Source organism: Carassius auratus, chromosome 8 (assembly GCF_003368295.1).
Source record: "Carassius auratus strain Wakin chromosome 8, ASM336829v1, whole genome shotgun sequence".
Lineage (NCBI taxonomy): Eukaryota > Metazoa > Chordata > Actinopteri > Cypriniformes > Cyprinidae > Carassius > Carassius auratus.
In genome coordinates, this window is record NC_039250.1 from 28,624,106 (window position 1) to 28,644,120 (window position 20,015).

Consider the following 20,015-nt stretch of genomic DNA (forward strand, 5'->3'; position numbering starts at 1 on the left):
AAAGCATACCAATTTCTGGTTCCTTTTTTCGGCTTAGCACTTAGTGTTAAGGCTAAGGGCCCTATAATACACCCAGCGCAAGTGTGTTTGCTAGGTTCAGTCCGGCTCTGTTCGCATTTTTCCGTCCAGTGCCACGTTGTTTAATTAGTAAATGCATTTGCACTTATTTGTGCAACCATGGGCGTGGGGGTCTAAAAAAAAGAGATGTGTTCAGGCGCATTGCGGGCGCAATGCTATTTTAAGGAGCTGAAAATAGACTGTGCCATAGACCAACTCAAACCTGGTCTAAAGTCTGGCGCAATGTTTTTTCTTTGTTATTTAAAGAGTGTGTTAGTGTAGGCGGAAACACAGGGACACAAAGCAACACACAAACATGCGTTCTGTCTTTGCACTTTGCACAGAAGATTTGGCAGAGGTGGACTTGTTTGGATCTCAGGAGACTATGCACTGTCCTCTCTGGTTCTCCCTAATGCAGACAGCTCCTCTTGAACTGGATATCATGGTGCAGTAATGTCTAAGGCTGTGTCTGCTCCCAGAAAATCTTGAGAGAGTGTGCCATATGGTTCTTGGACCTTAGAAGCCCTCCTCAACAGTTCACAGTGGGAGATTTTTGGCAACACCATTACATGCACACACATAAAGAACACCACCTGGATCTGGACAAAATAATGTGAACATGCATTTGACATCATAAAATAGGATTTAACACAAGCATTAGTTCTTATACCACCAGTTTCACTATGGCCCTGTCCACATGTGCATGGTTATTTTTAAAACCCCACCTTTTTCTACTCGGTTTGCCCAATCGTCCCCAGGCAAACGCAGTGCCAGGTCACTGAAACCCACAATTTTTGAAAACACCTGCCAGTGTTATAATATTCAAAAACTCTGGTTGCAGTGTTATTGTGTAGACAGTGAAACTTGCAATTTTGGCTTGTGAAGTCGGAGCCAGCACTATTATCTCTGCCAACTGGAAACCTTTCCAGGCTTCGGATTTGCCAACATGGCATTATGGTTGAGATTATATCGCCACCTGTATGCTTGGCATGCTATTGAAAGTGCATCATAGCATGCATTTGTGTTTTCATGTGGACAGAGATTTTTTTTTTTTTTAAATGGAAGAAGGAAAACTCTAAACTACTAAGCCTTTTCAGTTAAAGACTAAAACCAGTGATGTTGGATTAGGGGCAGAGCTAACACAAGAGCTGGATCGAGGAGAAAGAGTAATATTATATGCATCTAGACTGTGGGGAGCTAAAAAAGCTGTGTCAAAGAAAGAGCGTTCAGCGGTTGTTTGGACAGATGAAAATGGAGGCCTTATCTGATAGGAAGAGCTTTTGACATCATTACAGATCATTACAGGCAGTGCACAGACATAGCATACATTGAATTGTTGTATAGGTAAATGGTAGTGAGTATGAGTATGTGAATCTGACTGGCTGGGTACATTGAACTGACTGAACCAATTATAATTAAAATAGAGTATAATGGCTGAAATATTCATGTACAGTGTGGTTTGTTTGTGTGGGTTTGCATATAAATGTGAATATATTGCAGTAATTTTGACAGTTCTAAATTAAATCTGCTTGTTTTATGCATGTATGGTATAGTAACTCTATACTATTGTTGCCTATAGACTGGATAGTAGGGATGCACAGATATAAAAATCTTGTCCGATACCGATAACTCTTTAAATATGAATGCAGATAACCGATATGTTGGCCGATAAATCGAAATCCACATTTTACATAATTTTTGAGAGTCCGACTACCAAAGAAGTCTCATCTTTAAAAGTTATTAAACACTTCAACATACATCAAACATAAAGCAGCCTTACAAATAAATAAAATAATGCTTAATGGAAACAAGTTACTTTTTATTAAAAAAAGGCGATAAATAAGGCAATAAAATGATGGAGTGTGTTGAAAGAGGTCATACATGTAAGGACTTTAACCAGAGATATTATCAAAATCATTAATATTGTTATTATTAAGAGTATTTGGCATTAATCCAACTAATGTAGACCTGTTATTTTCTGACCATTATTAATAGGTTACATTTATTATTAAATTGATATTACAATTAATATCCTTCGCAACAATTTAACCTGTTAACTACCCCCCCCCCCCCTTTATTTGATATAAAAAAAAATACATGAAATCAGTCCTGGAGACTTTATTAAAGCTTTATTAGACCACATGGTAAGAAAGACTAAGGCAAACAGGAACAGAGGATACAAGACGAAGAGTGCATAGGCGGGCGTGGATCTGCGAACAATATCCAATAAGGTAGTCCAATGGGGTCATCCGTATCCAGGCAATGATCAGGCAGGCGACAGACAATCTCCAACGGGGCAAGACTAGAGAGGTAAACTAAGGCAAGCAGAAGGTCGAGGCACGGGATGAAACTAGAATGATTAAACTAAAGCCAAGACAAAAAATAACTAGAATAGTAGAACTAAGTCCAGGAACAAAGAATTAAGGCAGGGAAGTAGAATGATAGAACTAAAGCTAAGACACAAAATTAAACTCAGACAGGGAAACGGCTTGAGCGCTTAACGCCAATAACATGCTGTAAGCCTTTTGTAGAGCGTGTGAATTGGCCTCAGATGTGCATGTAATCAGTGAGATGCATTGTGGGAACTGTAGTCCAGGGTGATCTGTGACAGTCTGTGTGGTGCAAGAGTCAATGTAAAGCACGGGCAAATTCTGCGGTCGATCGGACCGAAAACTACACACAAGGTTCGTTATAGAGCCCCTCCCCAAAGAGCAGCTTCCAGACGTTCCCCACAGTACAAGATCCAGGAGGGCAGTGGAGCGGAGGCGGAACGATGGGGGCGGGATGGTTGGCCAGGTCCATGAGGCAGTGCAGCAGCAAGGACATGAAGCAGGACCAGCAGAGCAGGAAACCAGGAAGAAGCCGGAGGTACAGGCAAAGCTGTAGATCACCAGATCAGAGCAGATGAGTCTGAAAACCCCCACGGTGGAGCAGACAGAGATGATAACCATGACCAGGATGACAGAGGCACTAAAACAAAGGAAACATACAGAGCATTCACAGCCTCAAGGGCTGAGGGAGCCATCATAGAGACAGTTTCATTAGTATGAATTGGCACGGCAGATAGTTCATAACTAGTCCCTATGACAGTGACAGGATCAATAGAAAGTTCAGGATTGACCTTGATAATCATGGCAGGGCCGACAGTAAGTTCAGAAAATGCCTCCTTGACAGGTTTAGGGCAGGAGTAGTGTTCATAGGATGACATCCCTGACACCTCTGGAGAGTCTGCAGCGATAGCTGCCACCTCTGGAGGTTCTAAAGTAGTCATGGCAGGAGACAGAGAGAGTTCAGTGCTGAGTTCTTTGACCATGACAGGACAGACTTAGGGTTCATGAATGGCTTCCAAAGCCATGACAGGACAGGCAGGGAATTAATTTATGGACATCACTGACACCTCTGGAGGTTTTTCAGTGATCGCCAACACTTCTGGAGGTTCCACTGTCTCCATCAGGATACAGAGACAGTTCAGTGCTGGAGGCTACCACCACCCTAGGAACTTTGTTGTTGATGCCATTTTGTGAGCTAGCTCTGGTTCTCCCACCATTACAGGCACAGACACGGTGTTGTGTTCCTCCTCAGTCAAACCCACCATGAACGCAGAGCCAGCAGTCAGCAAAGCATAGTCTATAAAGTCCTTTCAATGAAAATTTAATTTACCCTCTGACAACCATGATCTTGTGGCTTAATTTAGTCCATAACGAAAAAAGTCTTTTAATGAGACCTCATCAAAATCTACACTAAAAGATAACTCACAGAACTGAGTGACATACTCCTCAATAGGTGAACTCCCCAGTCGTAATTCGAATAGCCAGTCGACATGGTCCATACTTAGCCAAGGCCCATTAGGACAGCCGCTGGATACTTGTGTGGCCAAGTGTTCTGTAACGGAGCTGACAGAACAGGAAATGTGCGGATCCAAATGCAAAGCTTTATTAGACCACATGGTAAGACCGGCTAAGATCATACACCGGCAAACAGGAACAGAATATACAAGACGAAGAGTGATGCATAGGCAGGCGTAGATGTGAACAATACCCAATAGGGTAATCTGATAGGGTCATCCGTATCCAGGTGATGATCAGGCAAGGGGTACAGAATCTCCAACAGGGGCAAGACTAGAGAGGTAAGGCAAGCAGAACAGGACGGCACAGGATGAAACTAGGATGATTAAACTAAAGCTAAGACAAGAAATAACTAGAATAATAGAACTAAGAATAGGAAGTAAGAACTAAAGCAGGGAACTAGACTGATAGAACTAAAGCGGAGACACGGAATGAAACTCAGACAGGGAAACGGCTCTGCAAAGTAGCTAAAGCTCTCGAATGCTAATGCTAAATGCTAACAACACTCAGCAAGACTTTTGCAAGCCTTTTGTAGAGCATGTGAATTGGCCTCAGATGTGCATGTAATCAGTGAGATGCATTGTGGCAATTTTAGTGCAGGGTGATCTGTGAAAGTCTATGTGGTGCAAGAGTCAATGTAAAGCACAGGCAAATTCTGGTGGTGATCGGACAGAAGACTACAAACCCTATTGTTACAAATAGCACATTACTGCATAACTGACACGCTGTGACTCACAGCCTGTGAGGAAAATAAAAATATAACCTATTAGCCTATTGGCTACTCCTTACTGAAAATGTTTTAAAAAAGTCCTTCAAAACAGGTTTAGTATAGCCTACAATAAATAATAAGCCTATAGCCTAAATAAAATTGTTAAACTTCAGTAACAATTCATCAATTTTATGCACCAACTTTGAAAAACAACCTGTTCAACACGAATAATGTTTCTTCTAAATGTTTTCACTATGTTCAGGCCACTAGAGAAACATTAAAGAAATAAATTAAAACCGTTATATATACTGTAATGTGTGAGTTGCTTTAAGAAAACGAGATTACGTGGTTGTTCCAAGAAGTAATCCAGCACATGTTGAGTTCACGGCTAGAGATGAGAATAAAAGGATTCTGTTGTCCTGTTAAGAGCAGTGTTTTCATTAAAACCTTTACATGGTGTCAGAAGTAATTGACGAGCACACAGCCTCGGAAGAATGGCCAAATTCAACCCCCCAATTCTATGGAGAGTTTTCCAATTGATCGTCGAATGACTTGGCTGACTGGAAACAAAGTTTTCAGCACTTTCGGATTGCTACTAAATTGGATAAAGAAGATGGGGAAGTCCAGGTCAGTTCATTAATCTATGCCATGGGAAATGAAGCCGAACATATATTTAAATCATTTACCTTTATTGAGGAGGATGACAAGAAGAAATCTGATGTTGTGTTAAGACTAAACGAAACTTGATCCACGAGCATGCCTGCTTTTTTATTAAAGAGCACAGCACCCTGGTGAAAAGGCTGAAACCTTTATTAGAACTCTCTATAAGTTATCGGAACACTGTGACTTTGGTGTGCTGCGATACAAGGGATTGCAGAAGGAAGAGCAGTAGACCGAGGGAAACAGAAATCGAAACCTAAAAGGAAAAACGACAAAGAGCAAGGAGAACCAAAATGTGGTAGATGTGGAAAAATCAAACACAGATGACAAGAAAACTGCCCAGCAATAACATCAACATGCAACAAATGGGGAAAAAAAAAGTGGGACACTGGGAAAGAATGTGTCACAGAAGGTCAGTCAGAGAAGTGACACAAACACAATATTTCCTGGGTGCTGTTACAAATTCACAAAGAAATGATGAGCAGTGGTCAGTGAACATTTCAATTGGAAAGACACCAGTTAAATTTAAAATTGACACTGGTGCTGATGCAAACATCATATGTGAAGAAACGTTCAGCATGCTTAATCCAAAAAGAATGTTGGAGCAAACAAATGTTACACTGTGCAGTCCTGAAGGTCAAATAGAGTGTGTGGGAAAATTTCAAGCCAGTACCACATATAAAAGAAGTGTGTACACATTCCCAGTGTATGTCATCCATGGACAAAATGTGAACAATTTGCTAAGCAGATCCACTGCATCCTCAATGGGTCTGGTGAAACGCATTGAGGAAGTTCACAATGCATTTGGTCAGCATGGAACCCTTAAAACAGGACTTATTAAAATCCAGCTTAAGGAAAATGTTCAGCCATATGCAGTACACACAGCACACAGAGTTCCATTACCTCTTATACAAAAAGTAAAAGAAGAGTTGTGGCGCATGGAAGAAAACAGAGTCATAGAGTCAATAAAAGACCTAACAGACTGGTGCGCACCTACTGTATGGTGCCAGTACCAAAACCAAATGTTAGTTACGAATCTGTGTGGATCTGAAAAAATTTAAGATGTTAAAAGGGAAAGATATGTTCTGCCAAACGCAGAGGATATAATCGCAAAACTTAGTGGTGCAACAGTTTTTTCATCTTTGGATGTTGCCTCTGGGTTTTGACAGATACCCTTACACCGAGAAAGCAGCAAATTGACCACATTCATAACACCATTTGGAAGATACTCCTTTAAACATCTTCCTTTTGGCATTTCAATCACCCCAGAAATATTTCAGTGGAAGATGGCAGAAACTCTGCTAGGGATTGAAGGAGTATCTGTGTATATGGATGATATACTGGTGTATGGAGACACCATGGTACAGCATGACTTACCAAAGTATTGGAGAGAATTGATACTGCTGGCTTAAAGCTAAACCGTGAAAGTGTCTGCTGAGACAGAAACAACTTCATTCCCTTGGTCACTTGATCGACAGATCAGGTGTGAGACCGGATCATGAAAATGTCAGAGCAATCCGTGAGCTCTCACTGTCACACAATGTTCAGGAACTGAAACATGTACTTAGAATGTTAGTTATCTGGCCAAGTACATTCCAAATCTGTTGACAGAAGGTAAAAAACTATTTGAGCTTTTGAAGTCAACAGCGGTATGGACTTGGGCCTGTCCTCAGGAAGCAGCCTTCCAGTGCATAAAAGACATCCTTTACACTTTTCCGGATTTGTCATTCTACAGTGTGTCTCTACCCACTGCTGTTTCAGCTGACACTAGCAATTATGGCATAGGTGGTGTGTTGGAAACTGGAAACCAGTGGTGTATTGCTCACAAAGTTTGTCTGAGGCTGAGACCAGATACACCCAGATTGAGAAAGAATATCTGGTGGGCATCTGGGTTTGTGAAAAATTCGAAAAGTACCTGATTTGCCATGAACACTTCAAATTAGTGACAGGTCACAAACCATTAGTACCTCTTATGAATAAGAAGGACTATGACAATGTTCCGCTGCAATATCAGAGAATATTTATGAGGCTGATAAGATTTAAACTGACTGCTGAATATGCTCCAGGGAAAACTTTGTTGGTGGAAATGGACAGTCAGAGAGGGCAGTGCAGATTGCAAAGAAAATTTTGCAATAGAAAGATCCTCTGCTGGCTCTGATTAGCTACAGGGCAACACCTTGCATATCTACAGGTGTTTGCCTGGCTGAACTTCTTATGGGCAGAAAGATTAAAATCACACTTGCAAGGCTCGAGACAAATCTTCAGCCTCGGTGGCCAAATCTGAAAGATGTAAAGATAAAAGACTCCATGGAAAAGCAAAAGCAAGCTTTCTACTTTAATCGTCACCATGGAGCTAAACCCTTACCATTGCTGAGGACTAGTAATGCCATACTCACTGAGTGAGACCATCAAAAGTCCTGGGAAACAGCTGTTGTGGTTACTGGCATGAGTACAACTCCTCAATCTTTCACTATTGAGACCAGTGTTGTAGTCGAGTCACCAACTGTCGAGTCCGAGTCGAGTCTCGAGTCTCAGTGTTCGAGTCCGAGTCCAAGTCCAAGTCACCATTACCAGAGTTCGAGTTCGAGTCCGAGTCGAGTCTCGAGTTCCGTATTGGAAAAATGTTTATGTTTTTAGAGGAAACAATAGCAACCAACTGAGTTGGTAGGCATTGAAGTCCATTATATTAAGAAAACATCCTGGAATGTTTTCCTTAAAAAACATAATTTAAGAAAAAATGCTATGGATATCCTGAATGACACTGGGAGGAGTAAATGATTTGGAAATGTCCATTTTTGTGTAAACTAATCCTTTAACACTGTATTACAGAAATACACTCGGCGTAAAAGAGAAACGTGCATTTTACAGGACACTGTATCTTAAAGATACTTAAAACATAAAAATCAATACGATATGCCGAGAGAGAGAGAGAGAGAGAGAGAGAGAGAGAGAGAGAGAGAGTGTTTGTGTGTGTTTGTGTGTGTGTGAGAGAGAGAGAGAGAGAGAGAGTGTGTGTGTGTGAGAGAGAGAGAGAGAGAGAGAGAGACAGAGAGAGACAGAGCGTTTCTGTGTGAGTGAACGAGTGTTTTAGCGTGAGTGCGTTAGTATGTGTTCAAGTGAATGTGTCTGTGTGACGGCACGCGACTGGTCAGAAAGCAACGTGTAATGATAAGGGCCGTTCAAATATCACGTCTTTTGCGCGCTCAAGTTCGTTATTTCCAATGTAGTCGCACGGTACGCGCTCATAATGAAAGCATACAGGCGCATCCGAACCGCATCGAGTTAAAAACATCTAAACTTTTCAGAACGCTGCAAGCGCACCGTGGGTCATGTGACAAGAACTAACCAATCAGCTTCATCCTTTCCCGCAAGTGCCCGAGCGCTTTGGAAGAAAAGTAAAGTGAAAATAAAGTGAGTCATGTCAGCGAGTGTGTTGTCAACATAGACAGTAAAAGAAATGGACACAGAGACCCCATTGGAACTCAATTGAGACAAATGAAGCCCAGTTTTAATGTTTTTAGTACTTCCGTTTCTGACGCGCAGACTCAAACGAAGCTTGACAATGTCAGCAACCTGTCTGCCCAGATGTAAATCTTCTAAGTGGCTGTGCGTGCAAACTGCCATCATTAATCTTGCAGAGACGGTGAGCTTGAGCGGGGAGTTCTTTGTCGTGAGTGAGCAGGAGTAAGTATTCTGATTAATTATTTTGTATAGTATTTTAAAATGTAATGCCAGTACGCCATATTAAGTTAATTCCCTGCGAGCTTCTCCTCCTGTCTGTATGGTAATGCGACAGAGAGTCGAGTGGTTATGACGCAATCGTTAGCCTATTTTTTACAAAAACTGTTTCTACGGGCCATAATGTAACATAGAAGGTAATGGAGCCCTTTATACATTGTCGTGTATCTTTAGAAATAAATAATGGACAAACAGAGTCTTTAAACGCCTCAGATGTAAAGTTATTCGCTGTCAAAGTGACGCCAAAATGAATGGGAGTCAATGGGAATGCTAACGCAAGTGAAGTTCTGCTAAAAGATGGCAGCCCCCACCCGACTTCAACTTCCGGTCGAGTTCCTTGACCCTTGGTTGTCAAGCAAAGAGAGCGAGCGGTAGCATTGTCTGTGAGGGAAAATAATAGATCCCGGCTGGTCTTGGGCACGAAACATTTTTATAACATTTTTAGTCAAAAACATCGTAATGAATGCTCAAGTCCGATTTTATATATCCTCGAGTCCGAGGCCAAGTACGAGTCCAGAGAATAGTGACTCGAGTCGGACTCGAGTGCTCCATCACTGATTGAGACACATCAAGGATTAGTCCAAGGTACGGCACTGCTGGGTAATGTAGTTTGTGAGAGAGTCTTCTGGTGAAAGTGCCCTCCGGTGGCCTTCGGAGAGAGCCACAGAAGCCTAAGTTGTAAAAGTAATATTCTCTTTATAATATTATGTTTATGAAATTCCCGATTATAGTTATTAAACCACAGTTATTAAATGTGTTTGCTGAAGCTGAAGAGCTGAATGAACACCGGTAAACTGAAGTGCTGCTATCTTATTTAACACAGGAAAATGCATCATATATTCAGATATTTATACAACATAAATATAATATTACAGATTCTTTACATACAAAAAGACTAAATGCACACAAGAACTCAAATTAAGTGCCATGCTAATCTGAATGTGTAACTTCTGTTGTGAATGCGCTCTTGGCTCTTCCCGCAACAATGTGCTGAAAAACGGAAACCAAACAAATTCATAAAGTATTATTGTTTTATTATAGTGGTCTCATTATATTCATATATATATATATATATATATGAATATAATGAGACCACTATAATAAAACAATAAAAATTTATGATTTTGTTTGGTTTCTGTTTCAATCATAATTTTCAATGTTGTAAGCTGCTGTTTGAGCTGCATGCACTGAGCTATCTCCAGCAAACTGAAGCATTCTATTAACATAGGCTATAGCTTAACCAAACGCATTCTATATGGGAAAAATCAGATTTCTATGCATTAAATAAACACAATATTGCAACGTACAATTGCACAAAAGACTGTAAATGCACAAGCGAACTTAACTGTGCTAGTTGTGTGGATCCATTATGTATGTGCTCTTCTCTTAACAACGGACAATGGGCAAACAAAGATTCCGTTACATTACATTACAGTGGCTAATAATCTCATTATAATATGAAAGACTTGTCCTGCACATGTTGCAGTTCAATGTATTTTCCAAGTGTTTCCAATTATATTTTCATCAATTAAAAACTATCATGGTGAACAGTGCACATCTGAAGTGTCTCTGCAGGAAAAGATGCATTATTTATCGGCTAAGATATCGGCCAAATTCTCTTATCGGTTCGATAACTACAACAGAAAAATTATCATTCATCGGGTGATATCGATTTGGTGGCCAATATATTGTGCATCCCTACTGGATACTTCAGTTATGGTTCTTATCCTATGAAACGGTATAATGAAGCCAGGGTTTTAATCTGCTTGATACAGTGGGCAACGGTTACACAGCAAAGGAAATTATACAAAAATCATTACAAACAGCCTCTATATTTCACTCAGTAGTTTTCACTCATATTCACACCATGAAAAATGTCAGTGTTTAGTAATCACACTTTAATGCAGGCAACACACACATTTATAATAGTCTTTAAAGTTAATTTAGTGAACACAGTATACTAAGTCTATAGTTACCTTCTTCAACAGAGATATTTCCTCTGAAGAAATGTTTGCCATGACCTCTGGACAGGGCCACTCCTAAGCTGAAAACAAGAGAAATAAATAATAGACATCTAATTGAGTACAAAAATTTACATCACACATATTTTCTTTATTTTATTTGTTATAGTATTTATTAATCAATTCAGGCTTCCTAATGCTGTTAATTTCTCACATATACTATAGGTTTTTTTACAATAGCCAAGCTCTAATTTATTTTTTCCCCCACATCAGCCAGTGTTTAACAAATTGACAACATTACCAGCCATAAATTATCTTGCATCCTTTTTTGGTGGGATGTAATGTATCTGCAAATTAAATGTGTTGCCAAATGGTAATCCATTGTTGTAAGAAAAAAATGTCACTACTTTTAAAATAGTGTAAAATAGTGAAATAGTTGAAACAAGTACTACCGTATTTTCACAAATTATATATCAACTGAAAACATAAATCTCAAAATTCATCCTCTAAAATCCATTTTAAAATCAGACATTGCATTACCAAATAAATGGTACATCAATATCATGTTACAAAATGTTTTCATTCATGAATTTCAGTTTGGATCGTGCACTATAAAGTTGAAGTAAAAAATTTGAGTGACAGTTAATTAATATTACACCCCTTTGAGTAGCTTCAAATACTTTTTTTGTAACTTAAATTTAACCTGAAATGCAACTACTTTTTCATAAGGATGGCTTGTCTGTAGTGAATTACTTTAAGTTAAGAATAACCCGTGCTCCATAGACAACACTTTAGTTACTCCACTGCACACATCAGACCATTTCCTCATCACTTCTAACCTCACACTTAATCCTGACACAGCACTCATCTGCAGGTCATCTTTCGACACAACCTACTCTCCCTCTCTCCCTCTCGCCTGTCCTCTATGGTTTCATCCTCACTTCCTTCAACCTCTCAGTTTTCAGCACTTTTGCTCCACTCTAACCTCTTGCTTGGACAACATTTTGCCCACTGTCATCCAGACCAGCACGGACCACCCCATCTGCCCAATGGCTGTCCGATGTTCTCCATGAACATTGCTGTAAACTCAGGGCTATAGAAAGGAAATGGCGCAAATCAACTCTACCGACCTCAGTGTGTATCAGTCACTCCTCTCTTCCTTCTTTGCAAATGTCTTCACTGCTAAAACAACAAAATACCACAATAAAATTAACAGCTGTTCTGAATCTCGAACACTTTTCAAAACTTTCTCTTCTCTTCTCTGTCCTCCTTCCCCTCCACTTTCGTCAACACTTACAGCAGGCTGGGGTAAGCCCACTGCTTAAGAAACCGTCTCTAAATCCAGCACTTTTATTCATTGCACAGACATTTGAGCACATTGTGTTCAACCAACTCTCTATGCTTGTACAGAACAACCTCCTGGACAGCAACTGAACTGGGTTCAAAAAAGTGGCCGCTCATCTGAGACTGTCCTGCTCTCGGTTACTGAAGCCCTGCAACTGGCATGAGCAGCTTCCAGATCCTCAGTACTCATCTTGCTGGATCTGTCTGTGTCATGATCTTTAGCTAGAGTGCCCATAAACTCCAATAGAGGGCACTCCACTCAGGATTCTGGCATTTTTGTTTCCATTCCTCTTTTTCAAACTCCATTTCCCATCCTGCCTCATTCCTGGGACTGATTGCACACACACACACACCTGCATCTAAGCACACACACACACACACCTGCGACTAACACACAGAAACACAAATAAGCAGCACAATCACTGTCAGACTGGGCGAAGTCTTGTTTAGTCCGGTATAGCATTTCCGAGTGTTTTCCCTGTGTTTGTTATTCACGTGTCTAATTTTGGATTGTATATACCACCTTTGATTCTCTGCCGCCTGCATCGACCTCTGCTTGTTACCGTTTCTGATTTTGGATATCCCATGATATACTTGAAGCTGTTCTCCGATCTCTCAGGAAGATGGGCATCTCTGGAACTGCACTCCTGTGGTTCAAGTCCTACCTCTTAGCCCAAAGAAGTTCAAATCACTTGCACAGACCTTTTCCTGGACTGTGCCCAGTTGCTGGAATGACGTCCCAATCTCAATTCGAACAGCTGAGTCTTTAGTCATTTTTCTTTTTCGCCAGGACTTGGACAACTAATACCTGCACTTACCTTTTCTTTTGTATTCTATAAAAAAAAATAATAATAATAAATGCTATGTGTACTGCGCTAGATTAACTGAGACTTCTCCTGGCACTTGTATACTGTTGTTGTTCTCTTGTTGGTCTGATTTCTTGTATTGTTCTCATTTGTAAGTTGCTTTGGACAAAAGCATCTGCTAAATGATTAAATGTAAATAAATAACACCTCCAGGTGTTTGCATTATCATGAGCACTGATAGTTAATCTGATCATGGTTGTATCTCTCTATTAACATGGTGTTAACTTTCACTTTTATGCTGATGATAGCTATATGTTTCTTCACGGCCCTGAGAAACATACCAGTTTGAAAAATTTATGGAATGCATAGTCCATATAAAAACCTGGATGAGGAGTAATTTCTTACTGCTAAATTCTGAAAAAATACAAGTGTTAATTATAGGAACTAAAAACTCTGCATGTAATATCCTAGAATGTTGTCTAAGGGGCCGTTCACATATAGCGTCTTTTGCACGTGCAAGTTCGTTATTTCCAATGTAGGAAATAATGGGTGCGACGCGCCCGTATTTTCCAGGCGCGTCCACACCGCATCAAGTTAAAATGCCGCAAGCGCACCGTGGGTCATGTGACAAGAACTAACTAATCAGTTTCATCCTTTCCCGTAACAACGTTAAAAACTCAGCCAAGATGGAGGAACAGCTGATCATAGCTGTATATGGATTGGCATTTTGAATTAAATTTAGTAGCAGAGCTACTGCGAGCGATTTTTAGTGCTGCAAATCCATTTATCCTTTAAACTCCTGCTAGTTCAAAATGCAGCAGCTAGAGTTCTAGAACACTGCACTGGCGACCTATCAAACATCGTATAGATTTTAAAATCTTGCATAATACTTATAAAGTTTTGGAACAAGCTCTTGTTACATTATAGTCCTCTGTGTCCGCTGGATTCTCAAAACTCAAATATCAAAATCAGCTGCGGGCGGCAGATCGATTTCCTATTTAGCACCTAAACTCTGGAATAACCTACCTAATACTGTTCGGGAGGCAGACACACTCTTGCAGTTTAAATCTAGATTAAAGACCCATCTCTTTAACCTGGCTTACACATAACACACTAACACATTTCTAATATTCAAATCGATTAAAGGATTTTCAAGCTGCTTTAATTAGGAAAACCTGAACCAGGAACACTTCCCACAACACACAATGTACTTGCTACATCATAAGAAGAATGGCATCTACGCTAATATTAGTCTGTTTCTCTCTTATTCCAAGGTTCCCTTATCCACCAGATCCAGTCTGTATCCAGATCAGAGGGTCACTGCAGTCACCCAGATGCAGTACGTATCCAGACCAGATGGTGAATCAGCACCTAGAGAGGACCTCTACTGCCCTGAAAGACAGCGGAGACCATGACAACTAGATGAGCCCCGAAGACAGATCCACAGTCAAGACCTTGTCTCCTAGACGGCATCGGGACAGAACCAAAGGGAACAGATTATTCTTCTGCACAATCTGACTTTGCTGCAGCCTGCAAAAGAACTGCTGGTTTCGTCTGGCCAGAGCTGAACTGGATCCCCGACTAAGCCTGGTTTCTCCCAAAGTTTTTTCTCCACTCCGTCACAGATGGAGTTTTGGTTCCTTGCCATTGTTGCCTCCAGCTTGCATAGTTGGGGACACTTCATTTCCAGTGATATTGTCGACTTAATTGCACAGATAATATTTAAACTGAACTGAGCTGGATGATGACATCACTGAATTCAATGATGAACTGCTCTTTTGCATTATTGACACACTATTTTCCTATTCAATGCTATTCGGTGGCTTTATCGCAGTCTGTATTGCTAAAAGCACTATATGAATAAAGGTAAGCACCTGAAAACAATCTAACTCCCAAAGGGGATATCCATAGAAGACCCCTGATTACACTTCACAAGCACTAGATTGCTCAAAGACAGCAACACCCGAGATTGCCAGCAAGACCACCTGTTCTCCATTGTCCACAGCTTTCCCCCATTTACTTTAATAAAAGGCTTGTCCATGGTAAAAGTAACTGCTGTTTTGTGTTTTCCTCCCTATGCCATCCACTACACTAAGAATATAGGAGTAAAGCCTACCCAGAGCACTATACAGGCTTCCAGGTGCATTTGATTAGGGATAAAGCTAGATGCTGACTGACAGGGTTCCTCCAGGCCCATTTTTGCTCTACTATTTGAAATGTTGATAACCACAAGCTGCTCATTTACTTTTTTGCCAAAGTCCATTTTTATTTACCTTTGGTGCTGGTGCTAGTGTTAATTTTGGACCTTGGCTATACATGTTTAAAAACTTTTTGGAGCTGTGCTACAGTGGATAGCACTATTCGGGTTTGTGCAATGGGTAGTGCAATGGGTTTAAGTTCAGCTTATAAATATATAGTTCTTAGCTATATAAATATATAAAGAAAAACCTTACCTGAAGGGAGTTCCTTTAATGTCTGTGTAGTAGTAGTCATTGTGTAGAACAAGCACACGCTTCTAAAACATTCATAAACAAACATACAAGCAACATAAGAGAATGATAAACCTATTGATAAATCTATTACTTGTGTTTGTTTGTGTGTGTAGATGAAGTTTCTTGCCCCTTTATCCACAGTCTTCTTTACTTTCATAGAGAAGCTTCCTGTCTGTCTGTTCACCATGGCATTACGCAACTGGAGGAATAAAAAAGAAGAAAAAGATTATCAAACTGAGAAATCTACATTGTATTATTTTAATAATAACACATTGGTGAAGTTTACAAATGCAAAACTCAATGTTAGGGTGTTGCTAGCTGATTCTTAGGGTTGTTATGTAAGTAATATGGGTATTAGATACTAGAACCCCTTAGAAGTCTCTATGACATTCTGGGCCCGTATTCATAAAGATTTTAAGAATCCTCTCAGAAAACTCTTAATTAAGCTTAAAAACGTTTACGTAAAAGTCTTAGCTTAAGAGCGATTCAGGACCGATCTGAGAGCAACTCTGAGTAAGGAAAAGACAAAAACTTTCATCTTAGTGAGGAGGCGGGGGTTGACCCTGTTGCTATGTATGACACAATCTTTTGAAGACTGTGATTGGTTGGTTGTCCAAGAAGGAAAAAAATTGTGATTTTAAGTATAGGGTCTATACTAATTCTCACTTTGAATTTACATGAGTAATTTTTCCTATTTGAACTTTCTCTCTCACACACAAACACACACACACACATTATATGTATATAAATCCTTTTTTTTTTTTACCATGCTTGTAATTTCCTATAAGGTATTTGATTGGGTTAGAATGATAAAAATTGTTCCACTCTTTCCATTTACAGTGATTGCTGTCCTATTTAAGTGGTGGTTTGAGTGTTGGTTTTAATGTATCAAACATGGAATCAAAACCAAGAAGGGCGAGAAAGCCTCTTAAAAGTCCTCGTCTGTGCTCCTAACAAGTTTGACCTTAAGACCTCTTTTAAGGGTTAAGATGCTTTCTGAATTACTTTTTTCTTTACAAGGATTTTTTCTTTAATTTTAAGAGTAAACGCCCACATTTCTACGAATTTTCTTAGAATTTTGTCACTAGGAGCTACTTTCTGCATTAAGATTCTTTATGAATACGGGCCCTGGGCCCGTATCCCTAAAGATTCTGAGAATCCTCTCAGAGAGCTCCTAACTTAACCTAAAAATTCTTTGCCAGGAGTTTTAGCTTAGAAGTGATTCCAGAACATTCTCAGTGAACTCTGAGCAAGGAATGGATGGAAAATCCTATCTTAGTGAGGAGGTGTGGTTGACCCAGTTGCTAGGTATGAGTCATCATTTCAAAAGCCGTGATTGGTTGATCCTACAAGTTTGATGAAAATTAACTTTTGGTGATAATGAGCAAAGGATGTACCCTCAAATCAATAAACATAATTATACACTCTAATCTTATGCAGACTGTAATTGTAAATAATATTTCACATTCAAGAAAATATCTGGAAAATGAATAGTAAGCTGTAGGGGTTATAGCCTAACATTAGAATCTAAAATATGTGAAAACTTAAGCTCATTACACCCTGTTCAAATAATGATTTGTGTCTTATTTGCTCATATTAATATCCTAGCTGGCATATTTTGTACTTTCACTCCCATATGGACCCCATTGAAAACAAGATGGCCTATCTCAAGGGGCTGTCCTTAATGGAGTAGAAATTACAACGTTATAACTCAGTGTGGTCTTAACGAGGGTAACACGGCTCAGCTTTTATCAATGTCTGTGATTGCTGGCTGGTCTATTTATGAAGGCTTGTTAACAAATATCCTACAAACACAGAAAATGGAGAAAAAAAGGAATCGCAAGCCAAACTGGACTGAGGAGCAAGGTTTGTTGCTGTCCCAGTTGGTGAAGTAATTGCATCTCTAAGAAGATCCACCACAAACATGATTCCTGTACGATCCAATCTGTAGCGTCTCAATAATTCCCTGTCATCCAGTGTTTGCAGGACATCTCTCCTGCCCCCTCTGTTGGTCAGCTTGTGCAGCTGCTTAGGAGAACTCCTAAGCCAGTAAAAGTCCTCTTCCCTGCTCTTAGCAGATCTCGCCTTAGGAGCCCTTTTAAGCGCTAGGAATCTTGAGGAATAGCTTTTATATTAAGTGGGATTTTCGTGTCACTTTTAGGGGCAATTCTAAGAAAACGTCATGACTCCGAGAATTTTCTTAGAATTTGGCCGCTAGGAGACACTTTTTTGCACAAAAATTCTTTAGGGATACGGGCCCTGATCTCCAGACAACATTATTCACTTTTAAATGTCCCTATGTTTGCTTTTATTAAATATTTTTGTTTGTTTACGTTTCTATTTTATTTTACTGTTTGCTTCACGATGAGAGGAATAAGACATAATTCACCCCAAAAAGATGTACTGTGGATTATCTCAAGATTTGAGATTTGGATTTCCTCAGAAAAAAAGAATGAAGTGCTTTATTCAGCAGAGATCATAAACATGAGTAAGTGTCTTTTTATTTATTAATATACTTGTACTAGTTTTAACATAATGTGTAAAGGTTATTTTTTATTGTTAATTTGGTCATTATGTAATCTGGTCAGTATGTGTGCATCAGTCCAAAATAAGTTAAATAAAAAGCACCCATCCTTAAAAATAGTATTCACACAGCTCCAGGGGGTGAACAAAGTCCTCCTATAGTGAATCAATGCGTTGTTGTAAGAAAATAACCATATACTGTATAAAATGTTATAATCAATTAATCTAGCTTGCGTTCACTGTTGTACAAGGAAGCAGATCGGGCAGGATTAATGCAGAAGTATAGGGGAGAGATTAAAACAACAGTGGCTAATAAGAAGTACAAAATTAGGATTTGTAAAGAAGAATGTCGGAGGATTTGATATAAGCTAGGCCTTGCATAGACTAGTCAAGTAGTCGAGTGATCGACTACTTCAACCACTATCGGCGCTGTCAGAAACAATCGACTACTCTAGTATGCATTAACCATAATGCGTACAAAGTGTTTGCAAGTACGATGTGAATTTTAGGATTACAATATTGTGTATAGCTGTTACTTTCTATGACTTATCTATGTTGCATGTAAAATTTAAATATGTAATTAGGGTTGTGCCTGAAGCCGAATTCCTTATTCCGCATGGCACGGAAAATGGCTTCAAAAATGAATAACAGAAAATGAATTATTTTGCCTGAATACTCGGCAGAAGCTGGCACAGTCCGGAGTTTGCTAGATAACAGTTGAGCCAGGGAATCAGCGCATACAGAGACCTCTAAAGTCACGAGTGTGAAGTGAATTAATATAAACTTTATGAGTGAAAAGAACGCAAATCAAACACAGCATTGCTGTTGTCTCTCCGTGCATCTCTCAGAAATCAGAGCTTGGCAAGGATAATATCACCTTTAATAATAAATCATAGCCGTTCTATTGTATACATTTAAAAAGCAATGCTTTGAACCTTCGATATGATATGAATGAATGGATTAAGCACGGCACTCACAAATCAAACAGCCGCGTTGCACGTCAGTCTCTCAAAAACCAGCAGCAGGCTAATAATCAACTTAGATATGGATGCATTTTCTATTTGTCCTACATTGTGACGAGTGGGGCGGGGCCGAGGGACGTGGGAACGAGGAGTGAGGCCGGCGGAATGATTGGGAAATCGAGTCCCACGGAGGAGATAGAAGGATATAAAACTGGAGCGACGACAGTGAAGGACGAGAGAGGACCAGGCCTGGGCTTTTAGTTGTGTTTGCTTTTTATTTGTGCGCATCAGTTGTCCGTGAGGGGCTGACGGGCTGTTTTGTATTTATTTTTGAATTATTAAAGTTTCAGTTGATTGTCCGCCGGTTCCTGCCTCCTTCCGGATGAAATTGGAGATTTTATTATTACATACATGTTTGCATCTTTATCTTTTCCTGGTTTGCGCAGCACATGCACATTTGTTTAGTGAAGCTCACTAAATATTAAGACTTGTTTAAAGAGTGAATGTAATGAATGTGCGCATTGAATTGATTCAGTCAGGTTCAAATGATCACTAAACGTTTGTAGTGACATCTCTCTGCTTGCATGATAAATATTATTTTAGAAATGAATAATTCTTTTAGTTTAACAAGGCATAATTGTTCAGTGATAACTATGAAAAAAAAAGATAGCCATAATGGTTCTTTTCAAGTACTGTAAGACGCTGTATCCGAATGCAGATACGAAAAATGTTGTGACTGTTACAGACACAAATACAAATACTGGCTGTTTCAGGAAAAATTGTATATGTAATGTCATAATAGTTTTGACAATTTATATATGTTATTGTTGCATAAAGCTATGAATGAATAAGTGTTTATTGATAAAAAAAAATAATAATAATGTCTTTTCATTTACAGTAGCATGAACCACGAGTAGT

The 20,015-nt window shown here is 39.5% G+C and overlaps 1 protein-coding gene across 1 annotated transcript in view; it reads right to left on the minus strand.

Moving 5' to 3' along the window:
- cacna2d3a (calcium channel, voltage-dependent, alpha 2/delta subunit 3a) overlaps positions 1–20,015 on the minus strand; it is a 173,035-nt gene that overhangs the window by 44,471 nt on the left and 108,549 nt on the right. The window contains exons 19-21 of the mRNA XM_026270653.1: positions 15,740–15,811; positions 15,574–15,635; positions 10,986–11,053 (exon numbers count right to left, since the gene is read on the minus strand). Coding sequence (XP_026126438.1) covers positions 10,986–11,053; positions 15,574–15,635; positions 15,740–15,811 — 202 coding nt within the window. The remainder of the gene's footprint in view (positions 1–10,985; positions 11,054–15,573; positions 15,636–15,739; positions 15,812–20,015) is intronic.